We start from the raw sequence: 24867 nt of genomic DNA, 5'->3' as shown, positions 1-24867 counted from the left end.
TTATAATATTACAAGTCATTAGACTGCCGAGGGAGTTCCCTCACCGTAGAGTGCTTTGACCCTCACATCCTTTTCCATCGGAAGAATCTACCGTAGTACAGTCTAGACTTAGGATGAGTTTCAACATCAAGTAATCTCATCTTGGAGAGTCTTGATTGAACTCATTTTGCCCAATAATCAATTCAGCTAATTAACGAACTTGGCCCGAGGAGTTTAGAGCGATGACGTAACTCCTGAAAGGGTGAACAGATTCTTTCCATCCGTAGCGGAGGATACAAATCCCTTACGTCCAATAGGCTCAGTTGATGCTCTAGCTATTTGATACAGAGTTGACTCATCCGCATGAATCGCGAGAAATCGATGCTGATTGTTGAGAGTTCGGCCCACAATAAGTCCTCGTATAGGATTTCCTTTCCGATCGAATTCGACGGTGTATGTCTATTAAGCTTTCGCGTTAATTTCTCAGAGGAAGATGAGAGCAACAAGAAAAGGGACAAAGGGGGCACCAAAAAGTGGCATGGGCTTTCTTGTAGACCACTAACCTCAATTACTGCCTCGCCTTCAGCACGCTCATCGAAGACCGGAACCCCGATACTCGATACTTGGTGATGGGCCTCTTCCAATGGAAGTCCAAATGATTCGGGTGGCTTCTTTGACAGCACAATTGCATGCTCATGGGTGAGGAAGCCGCCATTCGCAAGAACCAATCCATTGGATTTATTTCCGTGGCGTAACTCGCGGGTCATTGCAACCAGTGCCTGGAAAGTAAGCTGATGAAAGCCGGTCTGGATTAGAAAGTACTTACATTCCCTGAATAATTATTTCCAGCACCTCCGAATGAGGTCAGACCACCAAGCAGAGTTATGGGTCTCGAAGGATTGGTGATTGATATGCCCATTTGCTCACAAACCAGTTTAGGAACGATGGGGAAACAGCTATGGAATGTCAGTATTATTTTTTACGTCCATACGAGAATCTGCGGACGGGAAAGGGGTCTGACGAGTAGATATCTAGCACGTCAATTTCATCTTGATTAAGCCCTGCGAGATGGAGGGCAGCATCTATTGCATTTCCAATCGAGGGACAAATGTGATAAGTCGATCGCAACCAAACTATCTTACATGTTAGTCTGTAACGAAATTCAGGGGCACTCTTACGCGATCTCACAGTCACCATGCTCTTCAAAGCCAGCACCTCCGATGGGATATACCCAGAGGTGCTTGGGAACACTCAACTTGCCGGCAATATCCGTAGTTGTCAAGATGCAGGCAGAGGCCATGTTAACGTTGTTGAATGCATTCATCAGAAGGGAGTCTAATTTTATGATCAGCGGGGGGATAATATCTGCGATAGCAGACATAACTTACACGGGGTACAAATCATTCTATTCTTCCCTTTGGTCTGCTGTAAATCATCTACTGAAGACGGCTTCTGTCCGTAAGTCCATGCTGCCGGATTTTGGGTTGCAATCTCCGAGAATTCTGAATAAAGCTTTGCAGATTCGAGGATGTTTTCATAATAAGTCTGCCCTCGGTGGGCACGCAATGCATTCTCATACATCGGATATATGTGGTTGGGCTGAGAAATGCCATGTCGGGTTGCTACTGCTAAATGTTCCCGAGCATGTCAGCTTCCGAAATGCTGAATATAAAGTGGAGAGACGCGATCGAATGTGTTCGCCCTCACATTGTGCCCCACGCGAACCTGCCACCATTTCCTCCATCAGTGATTTCTGGCCCACGGGCCGTGGAGTCCACCCTTTAGGATCTGTTATTCCAGCTCGATTCAGGGCAACGACTACTGCATGTCAGTTTATGGGTGCAATGGCATGACGATATAAGCAGACCGGAAGCAAGAGCTTCTCCACCGGCCACAATGGCCACATCGCAGTACCCGTCTGCGATTCGAGCGGCGGCTTCGTGAAGCATTAAACCAGGTGAGTGGCCGCCATGATCACTCAGCCGCTTGTGGTCAAGACGTTTCACCCCCAGACGGTCACCGATCTGACCCGGCAAGTCACTATAGGGCCAGGACCAAGTGGCAACAACATCAACACTGTCGATGCTTTTTTGCAGCTGCTTCTGACCTTCGGAGGATAGATCGGTATCTTCAATAGCGATATGGATAGCATCCAGTATCAGCTGCATTGGCTCTTTTGCATCTTCTGATCGAGTCGATCGGTTGGTGACATCGCCAACACCAATAATTACCGGGGTCCTCGCTAGAACTGCCATTACTATTCGAAGTTGATAGCTCAGTCTTGACGAAAGATGATCTTGCTGTGTTTTCCAACGTGTTTAAGATGGAGTCTCTGAACCCGAGGCCAGGTTCTCAGACCTCGGTCCAACGAACAACATCTCTCGTCCTTATACTAGGATTAGTATCAGGGTTATGTAATCGGAAATGTACAGTCAGACATTCGTTACTATCCATCTTCCAGATAGTAATATTTCATATCCTCTTGGAAGGTGCTGGAGATTGAAATGCATATATTCCGAATCATCTACTATGCAAAACTACACTAGAGGCGAGAAGGTACCCACTGAGGAATCTTCTTCTCCGCAAAAGCCCTCACGCCGATCTTCACATTCTCCCCCTCCAGTAGCAACCTTTCATATTTCTCCGCAGTTATCTGACTCGCTTGCTCCATATCCGCTGTCTCAAAGGCCTGCCTGATCCCTGCACGACTAACAAAAACGCCGTCTGGAGACTTGCTCGCAATTAAACTCGCCACCTCTACTGCTTCAGAGACCACAGAATCCTGTGATTTCGCGACGCGACTAACTAACCCCCACTGCAACGCCTCCCCCGCAGTAAGCTGGCGGCCAGTCAACGCCACATCTGATGCAACCTGCAGTCCCGCACTGCGTGCAATCCTGGAAAGACCACCGGCTCCAGCATAGAGTCCGACGTTCACTTCCGGTAGGCCGAATCTGGCACTCGGGGCAGCAACCACAATGTCCCTTTAGGTTTTTCGTCAGCGCCCAATTTCCATGAGACAAACTCGAATGTCAGGGTATTCTTACGAATTTAGGCAGATTTCGAACCCGCCACCCAAGGCAGGACCGTTAACAGCCACGACAATGGGTTTCTTTCCCTTTCGTCGGGACAATCCCGCGAATCCACTGGCTGGCATAGAGGTTTGCCGTGGTTGGGTACCTTTACTATCGACAGAAGAGGTCCGGGTATTCCTCTCCATGAGGTCTGCACCGGCACAAAATGCTTTATTTCCTGTGCCAGTGATTACGGCGACACGCAACGAGGGCTCATGATCAAACCAAGTGAAGAGGGCATCTCCTTCCGCATGTCCGGCGAACGGAATTGAGTTTCGTGACTTCTCACGATTGATGGTTACAAGGAGAACGTGAGGAGTTGGAAACGATAGCAGGTATGTGCTTGTCGAGGGTGGCTGGGTGGCTAGCGAGTCGGACATTTTGAAAACGAATATACCCTGAAAGGTAATAGTATAAAAGTAGAAATTTTCTAGAAATCAGTATATCAAAGTAATCAGTTTACTCTTCAAAATATATGACTGCACTCTTAGGATCCGTTCCCTTCCGCCGAGAACAAGGGAATATAAGCGAAAAGTATAGTAGTAAGGAAAGTCTGACTGTACCAGTCTGCGAAGCGTTGAACTATATGTGACAATCTGTTACAGTTTACTAGCGTATTGTGAATAGTAGTTTTATTGTTTCCAACTTTGTAATTGAGATTCAAAGAAGATAAGGGGTTGCATGGACAGGCCGGTTCGAGATACTCGTACTATGGTTTAACTGTAAAGTCTCTACTGAATCTGGTGGATTTAATGGATTGAGATATCTGTCATACATCTCACATTCCCTGTCTTCTTCGATGACATTCAATACACTCCTCACACCCAATGATCAACCCCTGCATATTCTTATAAATTCATTAAGAAGTCTGAAATCTGCACGCATCCCAGCAAATATCTAAGACAAGATTCCCAAAGCAAAAACAACTTTCTTCTTCAAAAATGGAGAAAATATTCCGTTCTGTTCTCCCGCCTTATGCCGTCCCAGAGGGCATGTCCCTTGCGGAGTTCTTGAACACCTACAACCCGGATGTGGTCAACCATGACAAAATCATTGTGGAGGACCTGGAGACCCCAAATAAAAAGATCACTTACGGAGGTCTTCGAAAACAGGCTGCTATTGGCGCTGCTGTGCTCAGACACCACTACAATCTTGCACCAGGTGATACTGCAATTATCTACTCGACCAATTCCGTCGACTACTCCCTGTTTGCTCATTCTATCATGTGGATGGGATGCGTCATTGCGTATGTTCGTCTATCTTACTCGAGCTTCTCGATATGCTAATCATCTGAAAGTGGAATCAATATTGCCTGGTCTGGCGCAGAGCTAGGTAATGCGATCAGCGTTGTTGAGCCGAAGATTATCGCCGTTGAGCCGCATCTCAAGAAGCGAATGCTTGATGGGTTACAAAAAGCTGAAGGGCTGAAGCATACCCCCACTATAGTGGAGCTCGGGGACGATGAAGGGGCTGTAAGTCTGCGATTCCTCCCCTTAAAAAGGCCCATCTTTGCTAAAGCATGATAATTTGAAGTTTCCTCGGTCATTCATCGATCAGCCTCCGGCAGGCTTGAATCCATTGCCTCCATTCAATCTTACGGGACAGGATAACAGAAAACACCCCTGCCTGATTCTTTTCAGCTCAGGAACAACCGGTAATCCCAAGGCTGTTCTCCTGAGCCACCACAATCTCATCGCGCATTTGTCCGGAGCGCGAATCAGTGATCCGTGGCTGAACAACTGCAATGCTCGAGAAATATTCTTTGCACCATGTGAGTACCATCTTGCACTGTATGGACGGGAGATTTCTAGCTAAGACTCCTTCTCAATTTTCAGTTGCCCACATGCTTGGCGTATTGGGCGCCATGATTGTCCCTACTTTTGTGGGCTCGTACATCGGTGTTATGAGACAATACACCCTCCCCAAATACATCAGGGCATGTGCCGAGGCCAAAGCGACAATCATGAAAGTTGTGCCTAGTGTAGCAGTGGCTTTTGTTCAACATCCCTTGGCGCAGGAATTTGACCTCTCGAGTATCTCATATATCCTGACTGCTGGTGCCACATTGCAGCCTGAAGTGGTCCAGAAGTTACAGAGTGTATTCAAAGGTGTACACTTTGTTCAAGGATATGGGTAGGCTTGAAGTCTATCTCTGTGTGTTCTATATTGGCTGACAGTTATATAATGTAGCATGAGTGAGACTGGAGTCGCCACGTTGCCACATCTCAAATCGATAGAAAAGTCAGGAAGTGTAGGCAGAGTGTTACCTCAGGTGTATGACTATCTTTGCCCTGTCGCGTTTGATCCTTTTTTACTTACTCACAACCAATCTTAGCGAAATCCGCATTGTTGATGAGCATCTCATGGACGTGGAGGCTGGAAAGCCTGGCGAGGTTCTGGTCAGAGGACCCACGGTCTTCATGTAGGAGTATGAGATTATGCAGCGTTTACTCGTTACTAACGCATCAATATAGGGGGTATAAAAATAACGAAAAAGCAAACAAAGAAACATTTCACAACGGTTGGATGAGAACCGGCGATGTTCTATCAATGGACGATGATGGATTTCTGTGGTTCCAGGAGCGCCGAAAGGAGATGATCAAGGTGAAAGGGTAGAGATCCACTAACTTGCCCCACAATTTGCATTTGCTGATACCATGGTAGACATCAAGTTGCCCCCTCCGAGCTTGAAGGCATCCTCGGCTCTCACCCGCAAGTAATCGAGGCTGCTGTCTGTGGTTATTGGGATTTTGAACGTCAAACCGAATGGCCAATTGGCTATGCGGTCTTGGCTCCTTCGGTACCAGTGAGTGAGCGTCGACGGGTATTGAATGAGATCCAAGCATGGGTGAATCAACATATCGCGCCATATAAACGGCTACGTGGTGGGCTACATTATATTGAAGCCCTGCCAAAGAATCCGACGGGAAAGCTTCAGCGCAGTCAACTTCCCATCAAGCTTGCTGAAAAGCGGAAAAACAAAGTGTAATGATCTTCGATTTTGGACAAATGATATATAAAGACAGGAAGGAAAGGACGATGTGGACACCAAGGGGTATAAGGAGGAAATCCTAGCCAGGGGGCAAATAGGAATAAGCCCAGGATGAGTGCCTAAAGTATTTATATACCCGAACATTTTTGAAGGTCTTTTGTACGTAACATCATATGAATTGCCCGCTGAATCAACATATATTGCTCTATCAATCCTAGGAGCGGACTTAGCACGCTCAAGGCTGATGCGAAACTGCCTGTAACCAGTATTGAAAGACAGGTACTTCAGATCAGTTGTCAACAATTCAATCTCCCAGAAAGGGAAAGAAAATGCATTACAGTGACGACCGGGTATTTCGTTATAACTATGGTTGTAAGTATAGTCAGAAAAAAGAGACAGACCAATTCAAGATCTTCCGGAACCGACTTACTGTTAGTCATATCAAGAAAGGGATATTCATGGGCCATCCATGCCGGAAGTTTTCGTTCCTCAAATCGATCTAGTCCGTAAGAGGCAGCCAACTCCTTCATTTGGGCTGTTATATCTCGCGCTGTGACATCAACAATGGGAATGGATATGACATCCTCTTCAACTACTCCATTTAGATTGTATTGTGCAGGATTGGCCAGGTAGCTAAAGAGCTCCAACGACGAAACCGCAACTCCCTGCTCAGGGAACTCGATGACCGAGGAAAGCTGCCAGCGATAGACAGTCGAGCCAAAGTCAATCTCCTCATGGCAAAGGATAAGCTGATCGCGTAGCTCATTCCAATAGAGCAAATCAATTGCGGGGTGGTGATCTGGAAACCGTTGTTGAAGTACCGTGGGCCGAAAGGGCGGTTCGATCCTGTTACGATTCTCGCTGGTGGGATTACTTCGCCAAACAAGCACCCTTTCGGCGATATCAATTGGGCACTAAAATATTAGTGAGCATAGTGTGATCTTTGAGGATTGGCAAATGGAGCTTCTACCAACACTAGGGTGTATCCTCCAACGCGGCTCCCTTGAAACATAGCTTGAGCGACCAGATGCACAATATCGATGAGCGTTTGGTTATCGATCTGTTGAATCTCAGTTGTGGATAGATCACCGACGAAAGGAAGTATGCTAATAGTATTATGAAGTGATTGGAGGCTGAACTGTTGAACGGCATTTTGTATTTTAGATTCCAGTATCAGCAGCGGTGATTTGGTAGAGGCATTTGGGGGTTTTTGGATTAAGAGCCCTTTCAACGGACTGAAATTAACTAGTCCCCCTGCAAAGAAAGTTGAGAGATCTGTATCGGTCGACAACGGCTTAGCAGCCTCAAATTCAAGTACGATAGGGGTATCACTGGGTGGGTCCAGGTGGCCGTTGAGATTTCCCGCTATGCTCTCTTCATTTCGTGGTGAATCAAGCCGGTGACCATCCTGCTGAAGTCGACTTAGATTGGTTGCTACAACAGAGTTGTCTCTTTCCGTATGGATATTGGTAGGTTCAAGTCGATGCACAATGTTTGTTATGGGTTCATCATCATTCAGGTATGTCGGTGAATGATTTACATTCTGAGCTGGGTCCAAAACTCCGTCCGACAAATCTAAATAAAATTTTGGTCAGCTCATGAGGATCTGCAAGCTCATACTCCAGTTGAGCTAGAAGACTAGATAGTATACATACTGGCCATGGATGTCGCTTGAGCGCCGAAACTCAGAAGTTTCTTTCGCATACCGAGGAGCGACTCACGCAGATTGTGATTCTCACGAATCAGCTGCAGATTTTTTGATGCATCACTGAATTCAAATCCATCGGATCCCTCCACATTGTTCACAAACTGCTCTAGGTGCTTGATGTAAGTAGCTTGTTTTTCACGGAAGCATTGCTGGGAGATCCGGTTTTGTAGTCTTTTCCTGTCACTTTGCTGATCAGAAGCCGAGGTCCCTTTACGTTTTCGAGAGGCAGAAGTCGACATGCTTATGGCTCAATGATGGGGAAGGGGTAGATGTGGGGGAAAGAACGTGTCCAGGGGTGTTTCCCCGCTTTTTCCGATGTGGCGTCCGCATAAATTGTGCAAAATTGCATATTTAATCCGGGGAAATTTGGATCTGCAGATTAAACTGACAGCTTGCTCTCTAGCCCTCAATCCCATTATTCACATGTCCACGGCTTGCTCGCACACATCATTCAGCCTCGCCCCGTAACTTATCAAACTTCAATCATCTTCAGTCATTTACATATCCCCTCAAACCAATCCCACGACTTTTTTATGGAAGTCTTCACAATCCATTCCGTTTTTCTCTGCGTCTTTGGCCACTTCCATAGCTCCGTCTCTACTAGTCCAATACACCTACCAGGTCTCCGCTGCCGCAGGGATGTTCTCGTCTCTAAATCCTCCTTTCTGTGATTGTTCCCCATGGGCATGTAGGTTAGTCACGTCCTCTGTTCCATCCATACAAGCCTGCCAGTGTCAATACCGATTACTTCCTTCAAGTTCAATCAGCGATGGTAGTAATCAGCATCACCGAGGCCGGTCTCGGCAGAAGCAGAGCATAGACCCACAGCTTTTGGCATCGTTGATGAATGGTCTCATCTCGAATAAGAGTGATCCTTGGTGAGATTTCCATTCTCGTACGAAACGACAAGGTTTTCTTGGCGTTAGCTAGAATGCCTTGGAACAATGCGGCAGGGAACAATGTTGCTTTTGTAGAGGAAAGAACGATGGGAAGCCATCAGGGGATATACGTACATATATCTCCATCAATTCCTATGTTTCCATTGAGATCAATAGTGGATTACACCTCGTTTCCAGCGTCGTCTTTCAGAACAGCTTTGAGAGTACGACCGTCATCCACCAATTCCTGACTGAAAGCATCACGGCAGAAGCTCTCCATTTTGATCGACAGATGGTTAATTCAAGGGAAGATACCTTACTGCAAAATCAACCAGATTTATTGAAAATTGAGGCTGAGCAGACACTTCACACCATTTACTGCCAAAACATACGTCATAAACCAATGAAACATGCGGTTTCGGTACTGGCCAACTGATGTTTCTGAATATCATTATCGAGCACGCGATTGTGGAAAATGCTTTTTGTATGTTTTTCTCTGCACATCTAGACTAGGAGACAGACTCAGGTTGCTAACACGGGATTTTACAGTGATGCATTCGTTGCTCAGCAGATGAAACCGCTAAATAGCACTCCCCCACCATCAAATTTGATCGGTTTTGAGGTCAACCCTGGCCCAGGTTCGAACTTTAATTGCACTCCATTCAACACGTTGCGTGATATGGGTCGTTTGCCAACACGAAATATTCTTACGTGTGCGTAAATCCGATAGCTAAAACCACTACTAACGGCGTCTGTTCGATCCGGGTTCCTAGTCTGGCTGGTCTCACTACTTTTATTATTGGGTTTCTCTTGTCATAATCATTTCTCGTCAAGATTTCAAATGTTGACTAGTAAAGTTATAAATCATGCCTATTGGAGCGTCTTGATCAAAGCTTATACGATCACCTCGACATTTGAAGCGTCCATTCCATGTGCAGTAATCAACTGATTCCAGCTATGAACAATCAACATGACTTTACGTGCTACTTTTAGGCAAGTTTAATCTCACGCGGGATACCCTCTCTGGATAAAATAAATCTTAGTAAAGTTCTCGGAAATTGCAATTGCACATATCGTCATAAGCTCTTATTCCCGCAGGCTCGTGAATATAAACAGGAGAAAAATAAGATATACAGCAAGTGAAAGCCAGTAGTTTCACAAAATGCCAAGATAAAACCCTTATAAGCAAAGAAGAACACGCTTACATCTGGGAAAAGTACTCGTCAAATTTCTCCTCCGTGACCTTGACGCAGTCAAATCCATAGATCTCACGCTGGACATCGGCATCAGCCCACTTATCCGGCACAGGACCCTTACCACCCTGTGCCTTGAGAGCAGCGAACTGACGATCACGCTCCGCCTTAGCAGCACCGTCACCCAAGTGCAGAGCACGGCCAGAAGCCGCCGCCATCTCGACAAGAACCTCGGCACGACCCTTGCGGACCTTCTCGTAGACACGGAGACCCTTGTTAATGGACTCGGGGGTCGTATCGGGGAGACGGGCGAGAGCAGCAGCGATAACGGCTCCATCCTCGATGGCCTGGGCAGCTCCCTGGGCCAAGTGGGGGAGGGTAGGGTGACAGGCATCACCAACAAGAGCAACCTGCTGGTGCACCCATGTAGGGAGGGGATCATGAGTACGCAGCTTCCATTCGCAGACCTCGCCCTCGGGGACGTAGTCGAGGAGACGCTTGACCATGGGGCAGAAGTCGCTGAAGACCTCCATCATGGCAGACTTGGAGCCCTTGGTAGTGTAAGTGGCGTTGAGGGCTCCGGCGAAGTTGGTATCGGGCTGGGTGGTAGAGATGTTGTAGATTGTGTTGTTGGAGACGGCGTAGGCGATGATGTGGCGCTTTTCGCCGATCCAGCGGGTAACTCGGGTGCTATTAATCAGGGCCAGAAGCTCGGGGTCGTCTTTGATTTGCTCTTTGTGGATCATAATACGGTAGGCGGCTTGGTGGGTATCCCTGATGGTGGCCTCGACGTTCAGGAGCTTCAGCATGGATTCGCGAGTCTCACTCTTAATTCCGTCAGCTCCTAGCAGGACGTCACATGTGACTTTGTAGGAGGGCTCGCCGTCGCGAGGGGTAGCGGTGAATGACGGCCGGGGGCCGAATGAGTCGACCTCAGATGCGGTGGTAGCGAAGTGGAATTTAATAGCGGACTCCTTCAGGCAGCCCTGGTAAAGGCCGTTGGCCAATGATGAACGGTGACCGACCATGTGACGATATCCGTAAGTCTCCAAAATGTAGCCAAGCTCGACGTGGGCAAGCTCGCTGTCATCGGCACCAACTATAAACAGCCATTGTTAGTTACCACAACTCCGTTCTTCAAGGTTAGAGGTACCATTTGGGTTATAAAGATAGACATACCACGGACAGAAGTGCTTCCAATGTTTACAGCCTCAGCCTCAATGCCCTTCCAGACACCGAGGTTATCCAGAACACGGGCCATGTTAGGCGCAAGCTGGATACCAGCGCCAACGAAACCAAGATCGTGTGCATGCTCATAAACATCAATGTTCTTAAAACCGCGCTGAGCCAGAGCAAGAGCAGTGGTAAGACCACCCATGCCGGCGCCCAGAATGGCGATTTGCAAATCCTGAGGAGTCTTTGCCATTATGTCGGATATAAGCGGAAGTAAGGAAATGGTGGGGGATTGCGGAGAGGTGGGAAGGTAGAGGGATTGAATAATTGACAGAGAAGAATTGAATTAAAAGGTCAATAGAATGACGGCGATAGGAGATTCTTAAATTTCCCGAAGTTCCCTTCACCGAGGCCCTTTAGCCATCACATTTTGGTCTCAGGATGACGAGGGCGGATGAGATTTTTCCCGCTTCTCCCACAACTCCCCACAAGTCCTCTACGGAGGGGCTGACCAAGCCTCAACTCTACTGGATGATCCAAGAATCCTGGTTGGACTTTATCCGCGACTGTATGAAGTCTACGCTACCGGGAGAAATAATTAAGCATCCTGAAAATAGTATTTTTATCACAACTCCGGATAAACAGCAAAAATTCTCGGAATTCGTGGCAGTATAATTGGTGATAAAATTTGTGAATATCGAGTCATACGGAGGAAAATTAATTTGACATGCATATCATTGAACGAGAATAGATCATAGATGTGCAGTATGGTCTATCTCTCTGCGGATCTCCTTGCCCCGCCACCCCAGACGTTCCCCACAACTTTTCTCCGGACTTGGCGGAATCGGGACTTGGCGGAATCGGAGTAAGTCTGATTCTTATGCTGTGGAATTGCCGAATAACTTTTCCCGTAAGCTTGATTCGCTAATCTATGGTTCCCAACCTCCAAAAGTATATCCCGTGCCCGCAATTTTATCATGGGAACGTGTTCGCCACGTCTTGTCCTCCATCCAACCCCTCCAAGACAGTGTGGAGGCTTTGGAAAACTCTGTCAGTATGATGCATTGCCATTGTGCATGACACTCTGGCAGTCTGCATCAGATACCATGTACGCAAGGGTCCAGGGGGGCACAACCGGACGCCAATAATAAGGCACCAAATCAGAGCGCCCGGTAGAGAATTCCAGAATCCTTCTAGATCGGTATTTTCCAAGATATTCTTCAGGTCCAAAAATGCACGAGAGAGATCATCCGATCTATCAGATGAGCAGCTATACCAGTTCAAAATTTGGATTGTCTGGAGCAAAGCTGGTACTCTGGCGTCGTCATATGACGGGTAAGCGTCAACTCCAAACGTTGTGATTGGTGGCAAGCGAACCAGCCACAGAGGAGATCCACGAGTATTCCCTAATGCCATAGTAGAGTGATAAAGGTGATCCAGCACAGATCTTATCAATGAGCTTTCTGATAAAGCAGCATTTTTCTGCTCAGCCTCTAAGGTAAATAATGACATGTCCATAGTTGGAGACATTTCCCTCGCTATAAGACGTGGTGTTGGCATAATTTCAACTACCCTTTTCAGTTCCTCGATGCTAAGAATGTATTAGCTGGGATTTATGGGATGGGAACGAGAAAGATCAGTGGTACCTACAGCAACAAGCCATTTTTCAAAAATCCTTCAAATCCTAGATTCTCCATACCCCCGCGAATATCGATAATAGCCCAAAGTCCTTGATAATCCAAGCAAAATGCATCTTCGTCTGCAATCAACTATTATCATGGCATTAGTCTCCATTAGCCCCAGATGCTTCACATATTCCTACATCAAAAAGTAGAACTGCGATTAAGGCTGCGATATTCATATCACTCAGACCGATGTTCTTATCATTCAGTGTCTGACAAAGTAGTCTTCGCGTAATATTGCATTGTTGGAAAGTGAGATAACTGATATTCCCATTTGTAGAAATATCATCCCATGCCGAAGCATTCAAAATCTTGGAACTCATGAGTGCTGGGTGGGACACTGCCGCACATATCACTGTTGCGAAGAAAGGGTGTATCTGGTGGCTTTGATGCACATATTGATACATGACTAACATCATGATCAGGTCTTGGGAGCTGGATATTGACAGTCACTCAGTTTGGACTTACATTGTTGCATTCTATTGTAGCCTGTGGGAGATGGGGGCAGGGGAGGAGAGGATAGCGAGATTTGAAACTTCCGAGTCACAGGCCCCAGCATGTCCAGTGGATCGATTAGTGCATCTATCTGGTCAGGCTGGATGCACGTCCTGTCTTTATTCTGTATTCGATGTTGGTGGTGTCTTTTCGCCATATGCGATCGTATTTCGCTGAGTCGCTTTCCTTGGCCTTCCTGTGGGTTCCCGGTGACCACCACAAAGGTGGGTCCGCTGTTCATCGCTGTCATGGATCGTAACTGCGTACAAGTGCAGGTAGAGCATTGTAAAGATAAAGAATGAACTGACGACCATGTAAGGAGAGGCGACCCACTTTTTGCAGCCTTGGACTTAGTGCATCTTCCTGATTGAGTATAGCGGGCAATAACTCCTTCCTGATTGGCTTGGATTCGGGAGTAAGGTATTTCAGGTACATATATCATCATTTCGTGATCAGTCTTGCTTAGAATAACTCAAAAGGGACCTCTTTCCACGCCTTGAATCGTAGATCGAAACTTCTCATCGGCATACATCTTCCACAGAATCGATATATACACTGCTGAACTCAACAATGACAGCATCCTCAAACTTCGGCTCTGAGATGGTGTGGCTGGGTAAGTTTATCTTGTATCTGTGATTCTATACCCATTAAATTTGTTCAAATTCTAATTCACGAATCTACAGTTACTGGCTGCTCATCCGGCCTAGGAAAATCCCTCGCACAAGCGATCTGTAAAGCCGGTCACCGCATCGTCGCAACTGCGCGTAACACTGCATCACTCTCCTACCTCCCAGATGGTCCAACAGTTCTCAAAGCCAAACTGGACGTGACTTGTCCAGAAGACATCACCAGTGTAATCGCTGAAGCTCTAGACAAGTTCCAGCAAATCAAAGTCGTGATCAACAATGCCGGGTACGGATTACTAGGAGATATGGAAGCCATCTCCAACTCCGACGCCCGTCACCAACTCGAAACCAATTTCTGGGGTCCGGTGTACATAACCCGGGAAGCCCTTCGAGTCTTCCGAGAGATTAATCCCAAAGGCCAGGGTGGTACCATTGTGCAGATCTCTTCAATTGGCGGATCTATGACCGCACCCGGTCATTCTTTCTACCATGCTAGGTTTGTGTGAACCCTTGGGCCCGCATGATGATTCTTGCTGATCTCAAATGACAAGTAAATTTGCTCTGGAGGGCTTTACTAAGTCTGTTGCGCAGGAGCTTCGTCCGGAGTGGAATATCAACTTGTTGATTGTTGCTCCTGGGGGCGTGCGGACCAAGTTCGTTGAATCAAGCTCAGGAATCCGTCCAAGACATCCGGCGTATGATTTGCCTGGCGGAGCCTTTAATCAACTAGCTGTGTATATGGAGGCGCAGGACACCTGGTGTGATCCGGAGAGCTGTGCTAAAGTACTTTTTGATGCTGTGGTTGGACAGTCTGAGCGTCCGTTGCCGACGCGATTGTTGATGGGGGCCGAGACTATTGATTTTATGATATATGAGATCAAAGGAGTTTTGGAAGATATTGATTCGTGGAAAGGGGAGACTGCGCGGTGTTCCGAGTCATTGACTCCTGAGAACAATGGGCATCGGATTTAGGTACTGCAGCAAATTTTGGGTTCAGAGACCTGGCGGGTGTTGTAAGCAAGACTCAAAGAGTTGATGTTTCCAATATAATCAATTTTGCATGGATCTCTTATTACTATGAACTAGTAAATGTTGATGATACTGTCATGGCAACCCAAGTCCTTATCACTGATTTCTTATCTCCGATTTCCCCTCACGGCAAGGCAACAGTTGATCTCCTTAAAACCCACTGTAAACCCACGGGTTGCGAATTCATATCCACTTCCAACATTTGACCCAATGTTGAAATCTATTTTAATCCTCCTTTTGGGCGCAGCCCACGTCGCCAGAGCTACCGACGCGCAAGTGGTCTTCGCATCCGAGACTCCAAGCGCGCACGAACACACTGTTGACGAGGCCATTCTTGCAGCTCTGAAAGCGCATTCGGATCCAGTCGCTGCATTTGTCTCTCTCAATCCCGAGAGTGAATCGCTCCTTGCTCAACCGCGTCTCTTACGTGTCCTGGGTGATGACTCCGAGCCACAATGGATGACTGAAGGAGACAAGCTGCGCCTCCGTAGACAGGGCAAGAAGTTCGTAGACATTACCGACCATGAAGAATTCTATGCAGAACAGGTGCAGAGCTTGACAGCTGGCAATCCTCGTGAGTGAAGTTCGCTTGATCGATCGAAGTATCTCTAAAGGACTGACAATTCGGCAGATCTCCCTAAGCTCGTCCATGAAAGCCTCATTCGGCCTCTTTTCCCCAAGGTTGATCGAAATCGGATGACAGATGTTCTCCATCATCTGACTGGCTACTATAACCGGTACTATGGAGATATCCATGGCGAATTGAGCTCCGAGTGGCTTCATGAACACATCGCTGAGGTAATTCCCTCAACAACCGACTGGACCGGGATATCCAGGTGAACTAACATCAAACCAAAGATTATCGCCAAATCTCCATTCCGTACCCATATCTCGCTCGAGTATTTCACCCATTCCTTCCCTCAGTCATCAATCATTGCTCGCTTCGAGCCCAAGGTCCGCAATGCTTCTGCCCCATTGACAATCGTCGGTGCGCATCAAGACTCGGCCAACTACCTTTTCCCTCTTCTGCCCGCCCCCGGAGCAGATGACGACTGCTCAGGTACAGTCAGTATCTTGGAAGCGTTCCGTATTCTGGCCGAGAGCGGCTTCACGCCCAAGAATGGACCGGTCGAGTTCCACTGGTATGCAGCCGAAGAGGGTGGTTTGTTGGGAAGCCAGCCCATCGCCCGCTACAAAAAGGAGCAGGGGGCACAGATAGGAGCGATGATGGAATTCGTAAGTGGTCCTGAGACGCGGTCACCTGGGGCAAGCATTAATATCAGTTCTTGGCCAGGACATGACGGCCTTTGTAGCGCGCAACGCGACCGAGACAATCGGGTTCATTTCTACCCAAGCTGACCCAGCTCTTACCAATTGGACGGTTGCTCTAAGCGAGAAATACATCTCCATTCCAACACAGATCTATGATCTCGGACCGTAAGTTGACTCGCTTCTTGGCTTGGCTCAGGGGTTCGTACTGACGGAATAGGGACGCTGGCTCTGATTACATGTCGTATACTCAACTCAACTACCCTGCCGCTTTTGCGTCGGAGGGAAACCCCTTAGCGGGAGGTGTTTTCCCCGGTGAGTATGATCCCTATGTTCATAGCTCTCGCGACACTATGTGGGTGAATGATGAAAGTGGCTATTTCTCTGTCGATGTAAGTCACCTTCCATTTGTGGATAGGGGTAAGTTACTCCGTACTGATGTAGAAGTAGCACATGGCACGATTCACTGAGCTAGCGCTTGCATTTGTGGTGGAGCAGGCTGGTTGGAACAATGCATGGCGGTAAATTAGAGGTCAGGCCTCAAAGCTTGCCAATATAAGATTTGCAACCCCACGTAGAGACCGTATTCTGAATGTGGGTAGTAATTAGATCACTCCAAAGCTGTTGAATTTATGTTTTATTTTGTATTTGGAGTCTTTCGTGGAAATCTTTGACTTTTCCCCGCGCGGGCAAACTTCTGTCAAAACCTTGTCTCAAAGTGCTGTTGACAGCGATCGTCAGGGGAAGTCTCCTGTCACTCTCCACTCGGTGGACTGTTCGCCGTGACTTCAAGCTTCCCAAGCCCTGGATCAATCATCCAGGGGAAATACCGTCACTTACGAACTACGTCAGGGCCTTCCAAATATCGCTCAGCCTATGATGCAATAAAGCTCGGACATTAGATTCCTGAATCCTGCACCTGTTCTCAGAAAAAGAGTTGGGATCCACCGACGGTACTATTTGATGATAGGAACACTGTTAGCCACCAACTGAGATTATAATCGGCGCATTTTAGCACCGGGTGGTGGGGCCATGAAAGCAGTCGTTGGCATCCTCAGCGTCCTGGTTCCACGCGCCATTGGCAGAGTTTTGCGGGTCCACAAACCGCCGTTGTCGATCTACGAACCAAACGGGCTTCGCGTGGCTTTGTTCAACCCAGTTCTTAGGCCTAAGCACTCAAATTACCGCTCCCCTATGCGCCATGTACAGGGAGCATAAACCTTGTGGGAAATGCTTGGCGGAATCAACAACATTAGCTGATTGCTGTCGCTTGGATAGCTTCGAATTTAGTCTGTCGAAAGAACAATACTTTCTAACAGATGACACAAAATATTGGTTGACAGCGCATTCTGCCCCATAATATGTCAAATTACCCCCAAGTTTGGGACTTGAGCGGAGTCAGGGAGATCTACGGTGGCTAATGAGGATGCAACCTCCTTTGAAGTTTAAGGTGGGTTCAGGCTTCCCAACACGCCTCATCCCCTCTGATAGTCAAGCGCTTCTCCACTATGTTCCCACCGTGGGTTGTTTTCCTTTGTTTTGATGGGATGATCAGTTCTTGATCTATGCCCAATTGAATTATGGAGAACTTTCAGGATACCGCCATTTTTGGTGCACGAGATGTGGAGCATCACTGCTTCCTCGACGTCAATCCTGGACAATGGCCGGGTTAGAATTCATTTCCCCTGAGAATGGGGCCGACGTATAAAGAGCAGGCCATATCGATTGCTTGTCATCTCTTCCTCTAACCCAAGAAGCTTTTGCATCCCGTTCTTACTCCAGTCATTCCTTTTTCCCGGTTCATACCGTCCATTCATTCCAGCTTTTTCAAGCACAGTCACTCTCTACCATCACAATGAAGGCCGCTTTCGCATTCTCTGCCCTTCTGGCCACTTTTGCCGTGGCTTTGCCCACCCCTACTAGTATCGTGCCCTCGGGTGCTGCTAGCAGCGCTGTTGCCACAATCAACAAGAGCGTTCACAGCGTCCTGACCGTCACCAACCAGCAGACCGGCAAGAACATGCTCGTTGAGCTTGAACAGGGCTTCGCCAACAAGCTGACCGGCCTTGACCTCGGCAGCGCTTCCAACCCCGTTGGCACCATCGTGAAGACCGCTTCGTCTCTCACCGACCTGGGTAACACCGGTTCCGGCCTCACCTTCGTCACTCAGACTGGCGAGTACGTTCTTGTTGAACTTGACAACACCATTGAGAGCCTTTTGAGCTCCCTTGGTCTGTCTGTTGTTGGTGACGTCGTCGGCAGCGTCATCGGTGTCCTCGAGGGTGTCGTCGCCAACCTCAAGCGCTCCGAGCTCAACAACGTTCTGTCCATCACCGGCCTGAACAACCAGCCCATCCTCGTCAAGGCTGAGTCTACCCTCGCCAGCGCTCTCGGTGGCCTTGACCTCTCCGCTGTCAAGGGTACCGTCGGTACCGTTGTTGCTTCCGTCCCCGCTGTTTCCGACCTTGCCTCCAAGGCCTCCGAGCTTGGCCTCCCCACCAACGAGCTTTTCGGTGTCCTCAGCAGTGACGGCTCCTCCGCTTTGCTTGTCCGTGTTGAGTCCGTTGCCGGTGGTCTCACCTCCACTGTGACTGGCCTTCTCTCCACCCTCGGCCTTGGTGATCTGACCAGCACTGTCGGCACCGTCGTCAGCACTGCCCAGGGTGCTACCTCCCTGTAAACCGCCCATGAAGGGACTTGATCATTCGCTTCTATGGGTCCTCTGTTGATGCGACTCGAAAGTTAGACTTCGACTTCCGGGCGCATGAAAACGACTGCACATGAGGAGTTCCCGTTTTTTTTATGTTATTTATACATCATTGAACTAAACTATTATACGCGGAAGCGTGAATTCAATCTGAACATGTGAAAAGCACTTGGCATTCTGTAAATGAAAAGGAAAAACAGGTATCAAGGTATCTCAAACGACAGTAAAACGCAAAAAGCACTAACCAAACTCAAGGGCGACGGTGATCTCCCCAGTAATTCTCCCCCTCGTGGTCATAAGGACTCAAAGCATCCCTACACTGCGGATTCTCATAATCCCCCACCGACCCCATCGGCCAAATCGGCACAACACAAATCTCACTCTCCAAACATCCCCGACACTTCTTCCAAACCGTCCAATCAAGATCTGTCATAACTTCTTGAATCATCTCCTTCGCCGAAGTAAGACTATCCTGCCGAACAGCCTCCATCAGCGTATAACAAACTCTATAGGCAACATGATGCACAGCGCGCGCAGGGAAAGTAGCCGCATCCTGCAACTGGAATGGCAGGAACTGCACCGCACACCGCTCAGCCTCCATGCTAATGTTCCGCTCACTGTAATCCACAAACGGTCTCATAAGCAGGGTAATCTGCTTACGCAGCTCCTCCATCGTCGCCATATCATCAGATACGAAGTACGCAAGCTCATCCGCGTACCGTGTCACAATCATATCAGTAGTAGCTTGCCACTCCCAGGATATCTCGCGAGGATCATGAGTAAGGATCATCTCGGTGATTTCTTTGCGGACGGGCTCTAGTGTCGAGGCTTCAAGATGGGTAAGGCGAGGAAGACTCGAGCCAGCTGGGAAGAGGTCGATATCGTGCGAGAGCGCCGTCACGAAGCTGTCATAGTTGAGGTGAACCCTGCGTCCTCCGATGCCGTCGTATCGTGATGCAACAGCGCGTGCCCAGCGTGATGCTTCCATGCCTCCGGGGCCACCGCCAGGACCTCCAGGGCCACCAGGGCCACCAGGACCGCCGAAGCTAGGATCCTTGGGTGGCCCTGCATCATCACGCATATGAGCACCAGGACCCTTATCGCCCGACTCATCAGACTGGGTCTGAATAATGCGCAAAGGAGTCAAATCCCTCGCAAACGAACAAAGAATAACCTCAAACCCAGCCTCCATACGCAACAAGCCATCAATCCGACCAGCCCATTCATTCTCAGCCATCTCACACGCCCTCCGAGCTCTTTCCCCCTCCCCCCTGGGTCCAGGACCAGCATTCTCTCCATCGCCCAGACTGTTATTGAAAAGCAGAATATCCTGAGAATCAAGCGTTCCTTTCTCTGTCTTTCCAGCAGACATACCATCAATATAAAGAAGGCGAAGATTCTTCGCCGCTGCGTATGTGTGCAGGTAGCCCTTGGCACTACCGTCTTCATCCTTGTCTCCATCACCTCGCATGGGTGGTGGAGGTCCATCTCCCCTCCGACGGCGGAGTTCTTCGTGCTTCGGTCCGGGCTTCTCGTCCTTTCCACCGGGAGGACCGCGATGTGCCCTTGCGAAGACGAGAGCATGCTCGGGCTCAAAGGCTAGCCATTCTGTTCCGTTGACGGGGACTGAAGCCGATGTTCCGTGGTATAGCTGTGTTCCGGCTGGAACGGTTGCGAGGAAGAATGAGACGCCGTTGTGGTGGAGGGATGAGCCCCATTGTCGCATAGAGTCTTGGATGACGTTGAAGATGTGATTGGCGTTTTTGAGGACTGGGTCGGTATCAGGTGTTGATATTGGGGAGCTTGCTGATAAGCCCAGGAGCGAGCATATCGCGAGGAGAGTGTGGTGGGGCCGCATATTGAGTTGGAGATTTCTCCCCTCCGAAGATTTCAAGGTAGTTTAGTTTGTTCAACAGATAGCTCGAGGATGTGAAGGCCTAGGGGAAGGGAAAGAAGAAGACTGATTATATCTGATGGCGTTTTAGGCGTTAGGGCTGATTCGGATAAGACGCGTAATCCCACCACGCGGGGATATCCACTTCTACTGATTTGAGATTACGTCGGTTTTAGGCAGATATATGGACGGTGAAGTCTTTGTACATTAACTAATAAAATAGCTGGAGGCTTAGTTTCTATACTTTGATTCAATGACAAGTGGGGTTCCTGCACCTGCAAAGTATTTCGTACTGTTCAGATACTCGGTCATCACTTTAATTATCTCGGGTATTGTATCCACCTGGATCCACCGCTAATTACCTCCGGATATGAAGGTCTCTGCTTCGATAAAGCTTGAAAATTGGCAAATCTATTCAGGACATGTCCTTAAGATCTTATCCAGATCACATTTACCATTAGATCATAAATTGGAAAAAAAAAATCAATGAACATGCTAGCAAGAATTCGAAAAACATCTGACGAATCAAACCGAGCCCCAGCCCACCAATCTAATATTTTCGCCAGCTGTCGTCGGTGCGTAAGGAGGGGTACCCAGCATTCTCAAGCGGGAACTTAGTATCTTCAGCGTCAACAGTCTGATTTTCATGGACTATGTTTGCGTCTCTCAAAACTCTGAAGGAGAAGAATTCCCCACCCACCCATTTTTATTTGGGCTTCAGATGTCTGTTAAAATCACCTGGATAGGGTTTGATACGTCCGAGTCTGAGGAACAATTGTCTGGTATGCGGAATAGTCATCAATTCGCCAATCCTTGAGCTTGCCGGCAAAGAGGAATACAGTTAGACGCGAGATACGTTTCTGATGATAGTATTTGCTAGACACATTCGAAGACTGGGGCAAATGTTTTGTGATCCGAATTTGCTTCGATTTGAAAAACTAGCCAATGAACAATATTCTGGGCTTAAAATCAGCGGAACTGGCGTGTTCACGGAGATTTCCAACGACACAGGTCCAACAAAAGTCTCCAACGGGTAAGCAGATACACTGGTAATTTCTTGATGCCGCGATGCCCACCGCTGCCAGTCTTACCATCCATTGCCAATAGCCGGTACCATTTATGTCTGGTGAAGAACGTAGCACTAGAAATCCAGCAGGCGGGTCAAGGATCTCCTCCCAGCAGTCTATGGACACCATTTTTACCCCAGCCGCTGAGAAGCCAGGGTCATGCAGGCATTTCTTTTTGTCTGTACTGCTGTTTTGTATTTTCAGATGCTTGAGACCCTTCAAGATATCCAGATCACCCACCCATTGTCCACCGTCGTTCACTGAGACTAGGGTTTCCACGAAATAGGCATCCATCCCTCGGTATCTGGATGGGCCAAGGGTGAGAGGCCCTTCCCACCCAGTAAAAGACAGATGAAGAGATGTGCCCTCAAATTCTCCACCACTTAGTTTACCATCAAATGGATTGTGGTTGACAAACTGCCATCGCTCAAGGTCGTGTTCGCGGATATTAAGCTCAGGTGGAGGGATCAATAGAGCTATTCCCGCCTTCCCAATATTTCCTGTCAGATGTGATATTGCGTATTGTGGAGCATCCACTCGAAGAGTTGGATCGTGAAGAAGTTCTTCGGCAATGAAAAGCGAACTACCACTTGACACTGCCAATACGGCTGTCAGATCAGATGTATCCACATCTATGGTACCTGACTCAAATTGTAAAATTGCCGCAAATGCAGATTCGCGTGGTAATAAGCTTGGGTAAATCGACACTGGTAGATTTCCTGCGCGAGCTTGCTGTTCGGCGAGGGTATCAAGAATGTCGAGCTCATTGACTACCGACTGGGACCATACCCAAGAGTTCAGTTTGTTCTTGATCACGCCCATTGACACAGTGGCTTGGGGTAAGTGGCACTTATAGTAATGTAAAACTCGTCCAAGAGCAAGCAGAGAGTTGCCATGAGCGGTTTGCTCAGTCTCGAAATGATGTGAGAGACGCGATGCCAGAGTATCAAGATTCAATAGGTTTCTATCCAACAAATCTTGCACCATTGTGAGAGGAACTGTACTCGAGAAAATCTGTTTTCTCGGCGATTGAACAGTTCTTCTCGCATAAACCGCTGCAAGGTTGTGTTGTCCGAAGACCAAATCAAAAATAACAGTTCGATCACCGTAGGAGGGTTCATCCTCCAAAAGTTCGCTGTAAAGTTTTTGATAAGTACCAAAAGTATCCGGCTCATCCTCGTTCTTTTTAAAGTCCTTATACAGTGCATCCCAAGCAATATGCTCTTGAATCTGTGCCTGAACGTGCCCCCGCAATGCTTCAAGGCCAGCTACAAAGGCCCAAGTCTCATCTGGTGGAATCTCTAGGATCTTAACAGACCCCATATCCTGAGACGCATATTGGTCCCATTTCCGTTTCTTCCCCCAATGCACAGTCTCGGATTCCTCGGTTATTGATGTATAGGCCCATTCTTTTTCCGAAGTTCGAAAACGAATCATATAATCCGATGGGGATAGATGGTTTTTCACGCATATGTCACGAAGTAATTGTATTCTTGCAGCTGGGGTGGTAATCGTCCAAAGCAGGGATGACAGGTTTGCTAAGCCGAATAGACTTGAGATGGAACTACTCGTGTTTCCGATCCAAGATCTACCGTAGTTGCTTCCATACCGCATGAGCTGGGAGGCGGTATTTTTCTCATTGTCGTCAGCGGAAAAAACAAGTTCAATCCCACCGTTGAGAGGAAACAATATGTGCAATATTCTCATCAATGCTCTGAGTGACGCGGGGGCATCTTGTAATGGATCCACGCGGTGGAGACTAAGAAGGTCTTCGGGCGGCTCAAAGGTTTTATTGCTCAATTGGCACATTTTGGCTTGATACATGTTGTAGTATATCTTCCAAAGAGACTGCAAAATCTGCGCCGCGGTGAGTGCAGCTTCATCTGCTCCCAACGAAGCACCCAGTAATAATGCCTGGAGTTGTTCAACAGAAATTCTGGAGTCCCGCATCGTTGACCGTTCTTGCTGAACTGTTCCGTAGTATTTAAGGCTGGCCAAGGGCAAAGACCAATAAACCCCCTCCCCACGGCCGACCTCACTGGTTATTGAGATAGTGACGATTCCCCCCGCTTTGATCAAGGGGTCTCGCTGCTGTATTTCCTTGGTGCTTGAACCCAAGACAACGAGATCAGGGTAGAGATGCCAGGAGATTAAGCCAAGTAGGATTCCCCCATCGGTGATCCTTTGCGGCTCTCCTTTAGTCAATTTGTCCAGCGTGGTCAAAGCCCGGTTGACATTGAGTAAGACGCTGTCATAGGAGTTCGTCTTGGTTGCGAAGCTTTGGTCTGATTCGGCATGGGATTTAACAGCCAAGGAAAGATTGTTGACAATCAGTTGAGCTTGAACTTGCTCTTTCTTGCGCGCTTGATCCGCAACTTGTAGCCATGCCCGTGCGCTAGCATCCCATTTCCCTAGGGATGATCTGTCGATTTCATGAGCGGCTGCCAACTGAGCCAAATAATTATCCGCAATCTCGGTGGATTGAGCTTGGTTCTTGATGATCTTTTGCCGTTGAGTAACCAACTCTGCCCAAATTGCAGTTGCCTCTTGGGGAGGCCATATCCGAGCTAGCATGCAAGTAAGAAGATGGATGCGGAGCACTGACTTTCCGCTGGTAGCACTTGCCCAGATTGTGGTAGAGTCTATACCGAGATGGGACCCAAAGAATCCCTCCACAATATCTCCGGGTTTTTTCAACTTTGGTGTCGTCTCTTGAACGATCTCGCTGGCACGGGCTCCATACGCTTCGAGCAGCGATGGCACGTTTGGTAAAACATCATCAAAGAGCACACCTAGTCGTCGGGCGAGGATATGAAATGATCCATCTTCCGCGGATTCTCGTCGGGCCTTGGAGAGTTCTTTCCCCAGCGGACGAAGTTCAAGCGGCGCCTCAAATTTGGCCAGTGAGAAATCAAGATGGAGGTGAGCAAGGCCAATATTTGATTCAGCGACGGCATGTAAAGGCGTAGCTACTATACTTTGTATTGGGAGCGACATCTTGATTTCAGGAATTCGATGTTAGGAGGGTTTTCTAAAGCACTGTTGAAGCTTTGAATCCAGAACCAAGACGATTCATTAGATCGAGCGGGGTTCTTACTTGT

The 24867-nt window shown here is 48.0% G+C and overlaps 11 protein-coding genes across 11 annotated transcripts; 4 read left to right on the top strand and 7 right to left on the bottom strand.

The window, feature by feature from the left end:
* Positions 1-1760: 1760 nt before the first annotated feature.
* N7520_003732 (uncharacterized protein) lies at positions 1761-2234 on the bottom strand (the record flags this gene model as incomplete). The annotated part of the gene is made up of 1 exon (XM_057137667.1): positions 1761-2234. One exon carries the CDS (start codon positions 2232-2234, stop codon positions 1761-1763), a length of 474 nt encoding a protein of 157 aa, XP_056998132.1.
* Positions 2235-2521: 287 nt separating this feature from the next.
* N7520_003731 (enoyl-CoA hydratase/isomerase family protein) lies at positions 2522-3433 on the bottom strand (the record flags this gene model as incomplete). Its single annotated transcript, XM_057137666.1, has 2 exons — positions 2522-2963; positions 3027-3433. 2 exons carry the CDS (start codon positions 3431-3433, stop codon positions 2522-2524), a joined length of 849 nt encoding a protein of 282 aa, XP_056998131.1.
* A 561-nt stretch (positions 3434-3994) lies between these two features.
* Positions 3995-6042, top strand: N7520_003730 (uncharacterized protein; the record flags this gene model as incomplete). The annotated part of the gene is made up of 8 exons (XM_057137665.1): positions 3995-4299; positions 4351-4525; positions 4587-4824; positions 4889-5186; positions 5244-5327; positions 5389-5475; positions 5528-5665; positions 5718-6042. 8 exons carry the CDS (start codon positions 3995-3997, stop codon positions 6040-6042), a joined length of 1650 nt encoding a protein of 549 aa, XP_056998130.1.
* A 238-nt stretch (positions 6043-6280) lies between these two features.
* On the bottom strand, positions 6281-7992 carry N7520_003729 (bZIP transcription factor; the record flags this gene model as incomplete). Its single annotated transcript, XM_057137664.1, has 4 exons — positions 6281-6327; positions 6476-6959; positions 7016-7620; positions 7701-7992. 4 exons carry the CDS (start codon positions 7990-7992, stop codon positions 6281-6283), a joined length of 1428 nt encoding a protein of 475 aa, XP_056998129.1.
* A 520-nt stretch (positions 7993-8512) lies between these two features.
* On the bottom strand, positions 8513-8911 carry N7520_003728 (uncharacterized protein; the record flags this gene model as incomplete). Its single annotated transcript, XM_057137663.1, has 2 exons — positions 8513-8627; positions 8817-8911. 2 exons carry the CDS (start codon positions 8909-8911, stop codon positions 8513-8515), a joined length of 210 nt encoding a protein of 69 aa, XP_056998128.1.
* A 921-nt stretch (positions 8912-9832) lies between these two features.
* N7520_003727 (putative monooxygenase) lies at positions 9833-11250 on the bottom strand (the record flags this gene model as incomplete). Its single annotated transcript, XM_057137662.1, has 2 exons — positions 9833-10923; positions 11004-11250. The coding sequence occupies 2 exons, from the start codon at positions 11248-11250 to the stop codon at positions 9833-9835; spliced, it is 1338 nt and encodes a 445-aa protein (XP_056998127.1).
* Positions 11251-13744: 2494 nt separating this feature from the next.
* On the top strand, positions 13745-14772 carry N7520_003726 (NAD(P)-binding protein; the record flags this gene model as incomplete). The annotated part of the gene is made up of 3 exons (XM_057137661.1): positions 13745-13787; positions 13858-14296; positions 14352-14772. 3 exons carry the CDS (start codon positions 13745-13747, stop codon positions 14770-14772), a joined length of 903 nt encoding a protein of 300 aa, XP_056998126.1.
* Positions 14773-15039: 267 nt separating this feature from the next.
* Positions 15040-16623, top strand: N7520_003725 (peptidase family M28; the record flags this gene model as incomplete). Its single annotated transcript, XM_057137660.1, has 6 exons — positions 15040-15403; positions 15461-15627; positions 15688-16065; positions 16124-16266; positions 16319-16490; positions 16549-16623. The coding sequence occupies 6 exons, from the start codon at positions 15040-15042 to the stop codon at positions 16621-16623; spliced, it is 1299 nt and encodes a 432-aa protein (XP_056998125.1).
* A 1330-nt stretch (positions 16624-17953) lies between these two features.
* N7520_003724 (uncharacterized protein) lies at positions 17954-18778 on the top strand (the record flags this gene model as incomplete). The annotated part of the gene is made up of 1 exon (XM_057137659.1): positions 17954-18778. The coding sequence occupies one exon, from the start codon at positions 17954-17956 to the stop codon at positions 18776-18778; it is 825 nt and encodes a 274-aa protein (XP_056998124.1).
* A 277-nt stretch (positions 18779-19055) lies between these two features.
* N7520_003723 (uncharacterized protein) lies at positions 19056-20663 on the bottom strand (the record flags this gene model as incomplete). The annotated part of the gene is made up of 1 exon (XM_057137658.1): positions 19056-20663. One exon carries the CDS (start codon positions 20661-20663, stop codon positions 19056-19058), a length of 1608 nt encoding a protein of 535 aa, XP_056998123.1.
* Positions 20664-21637: 974 nt separating this feature from the next.
* N7520_003722 (uncharacterized protein) lies at positions 21638-24763 on the bottom strand (the record flags this gene model as incomplete). Its single annotated transcript, XM_057137657.1, has 1 exon — positions 21638-24763. The coding sequence occupies one exon, from the start codon at positions 24761-24763 to the stop codon at positions 21638-21640; it is 3126 nt and encodes a 1041-aa protein (XP_056998122.1).
* Between the last annotated feature and the right edge of the window lie 104 nt (positions 24764-24867).

Source organism: Penicillium odoratum (genome assembly GCF_028828045.1).
Source record: "Penicillium odoratum strain IBT 22623 chromosome Unknown utg000003l_segment0_segment0, whole genome shotgun sequence".
In the NCBI taxonomy this organism is placed as follows: domain Eukaryota; kingdom Fungi; phylum Ascomycota; class Eurotiomycetes; order Eurotiales; family Aspergillaceae; genus Penicillium; species Penicillium odoratum.
This window is presented reverse-complemented; position numbering and strand designations above follow the sequence as displayed.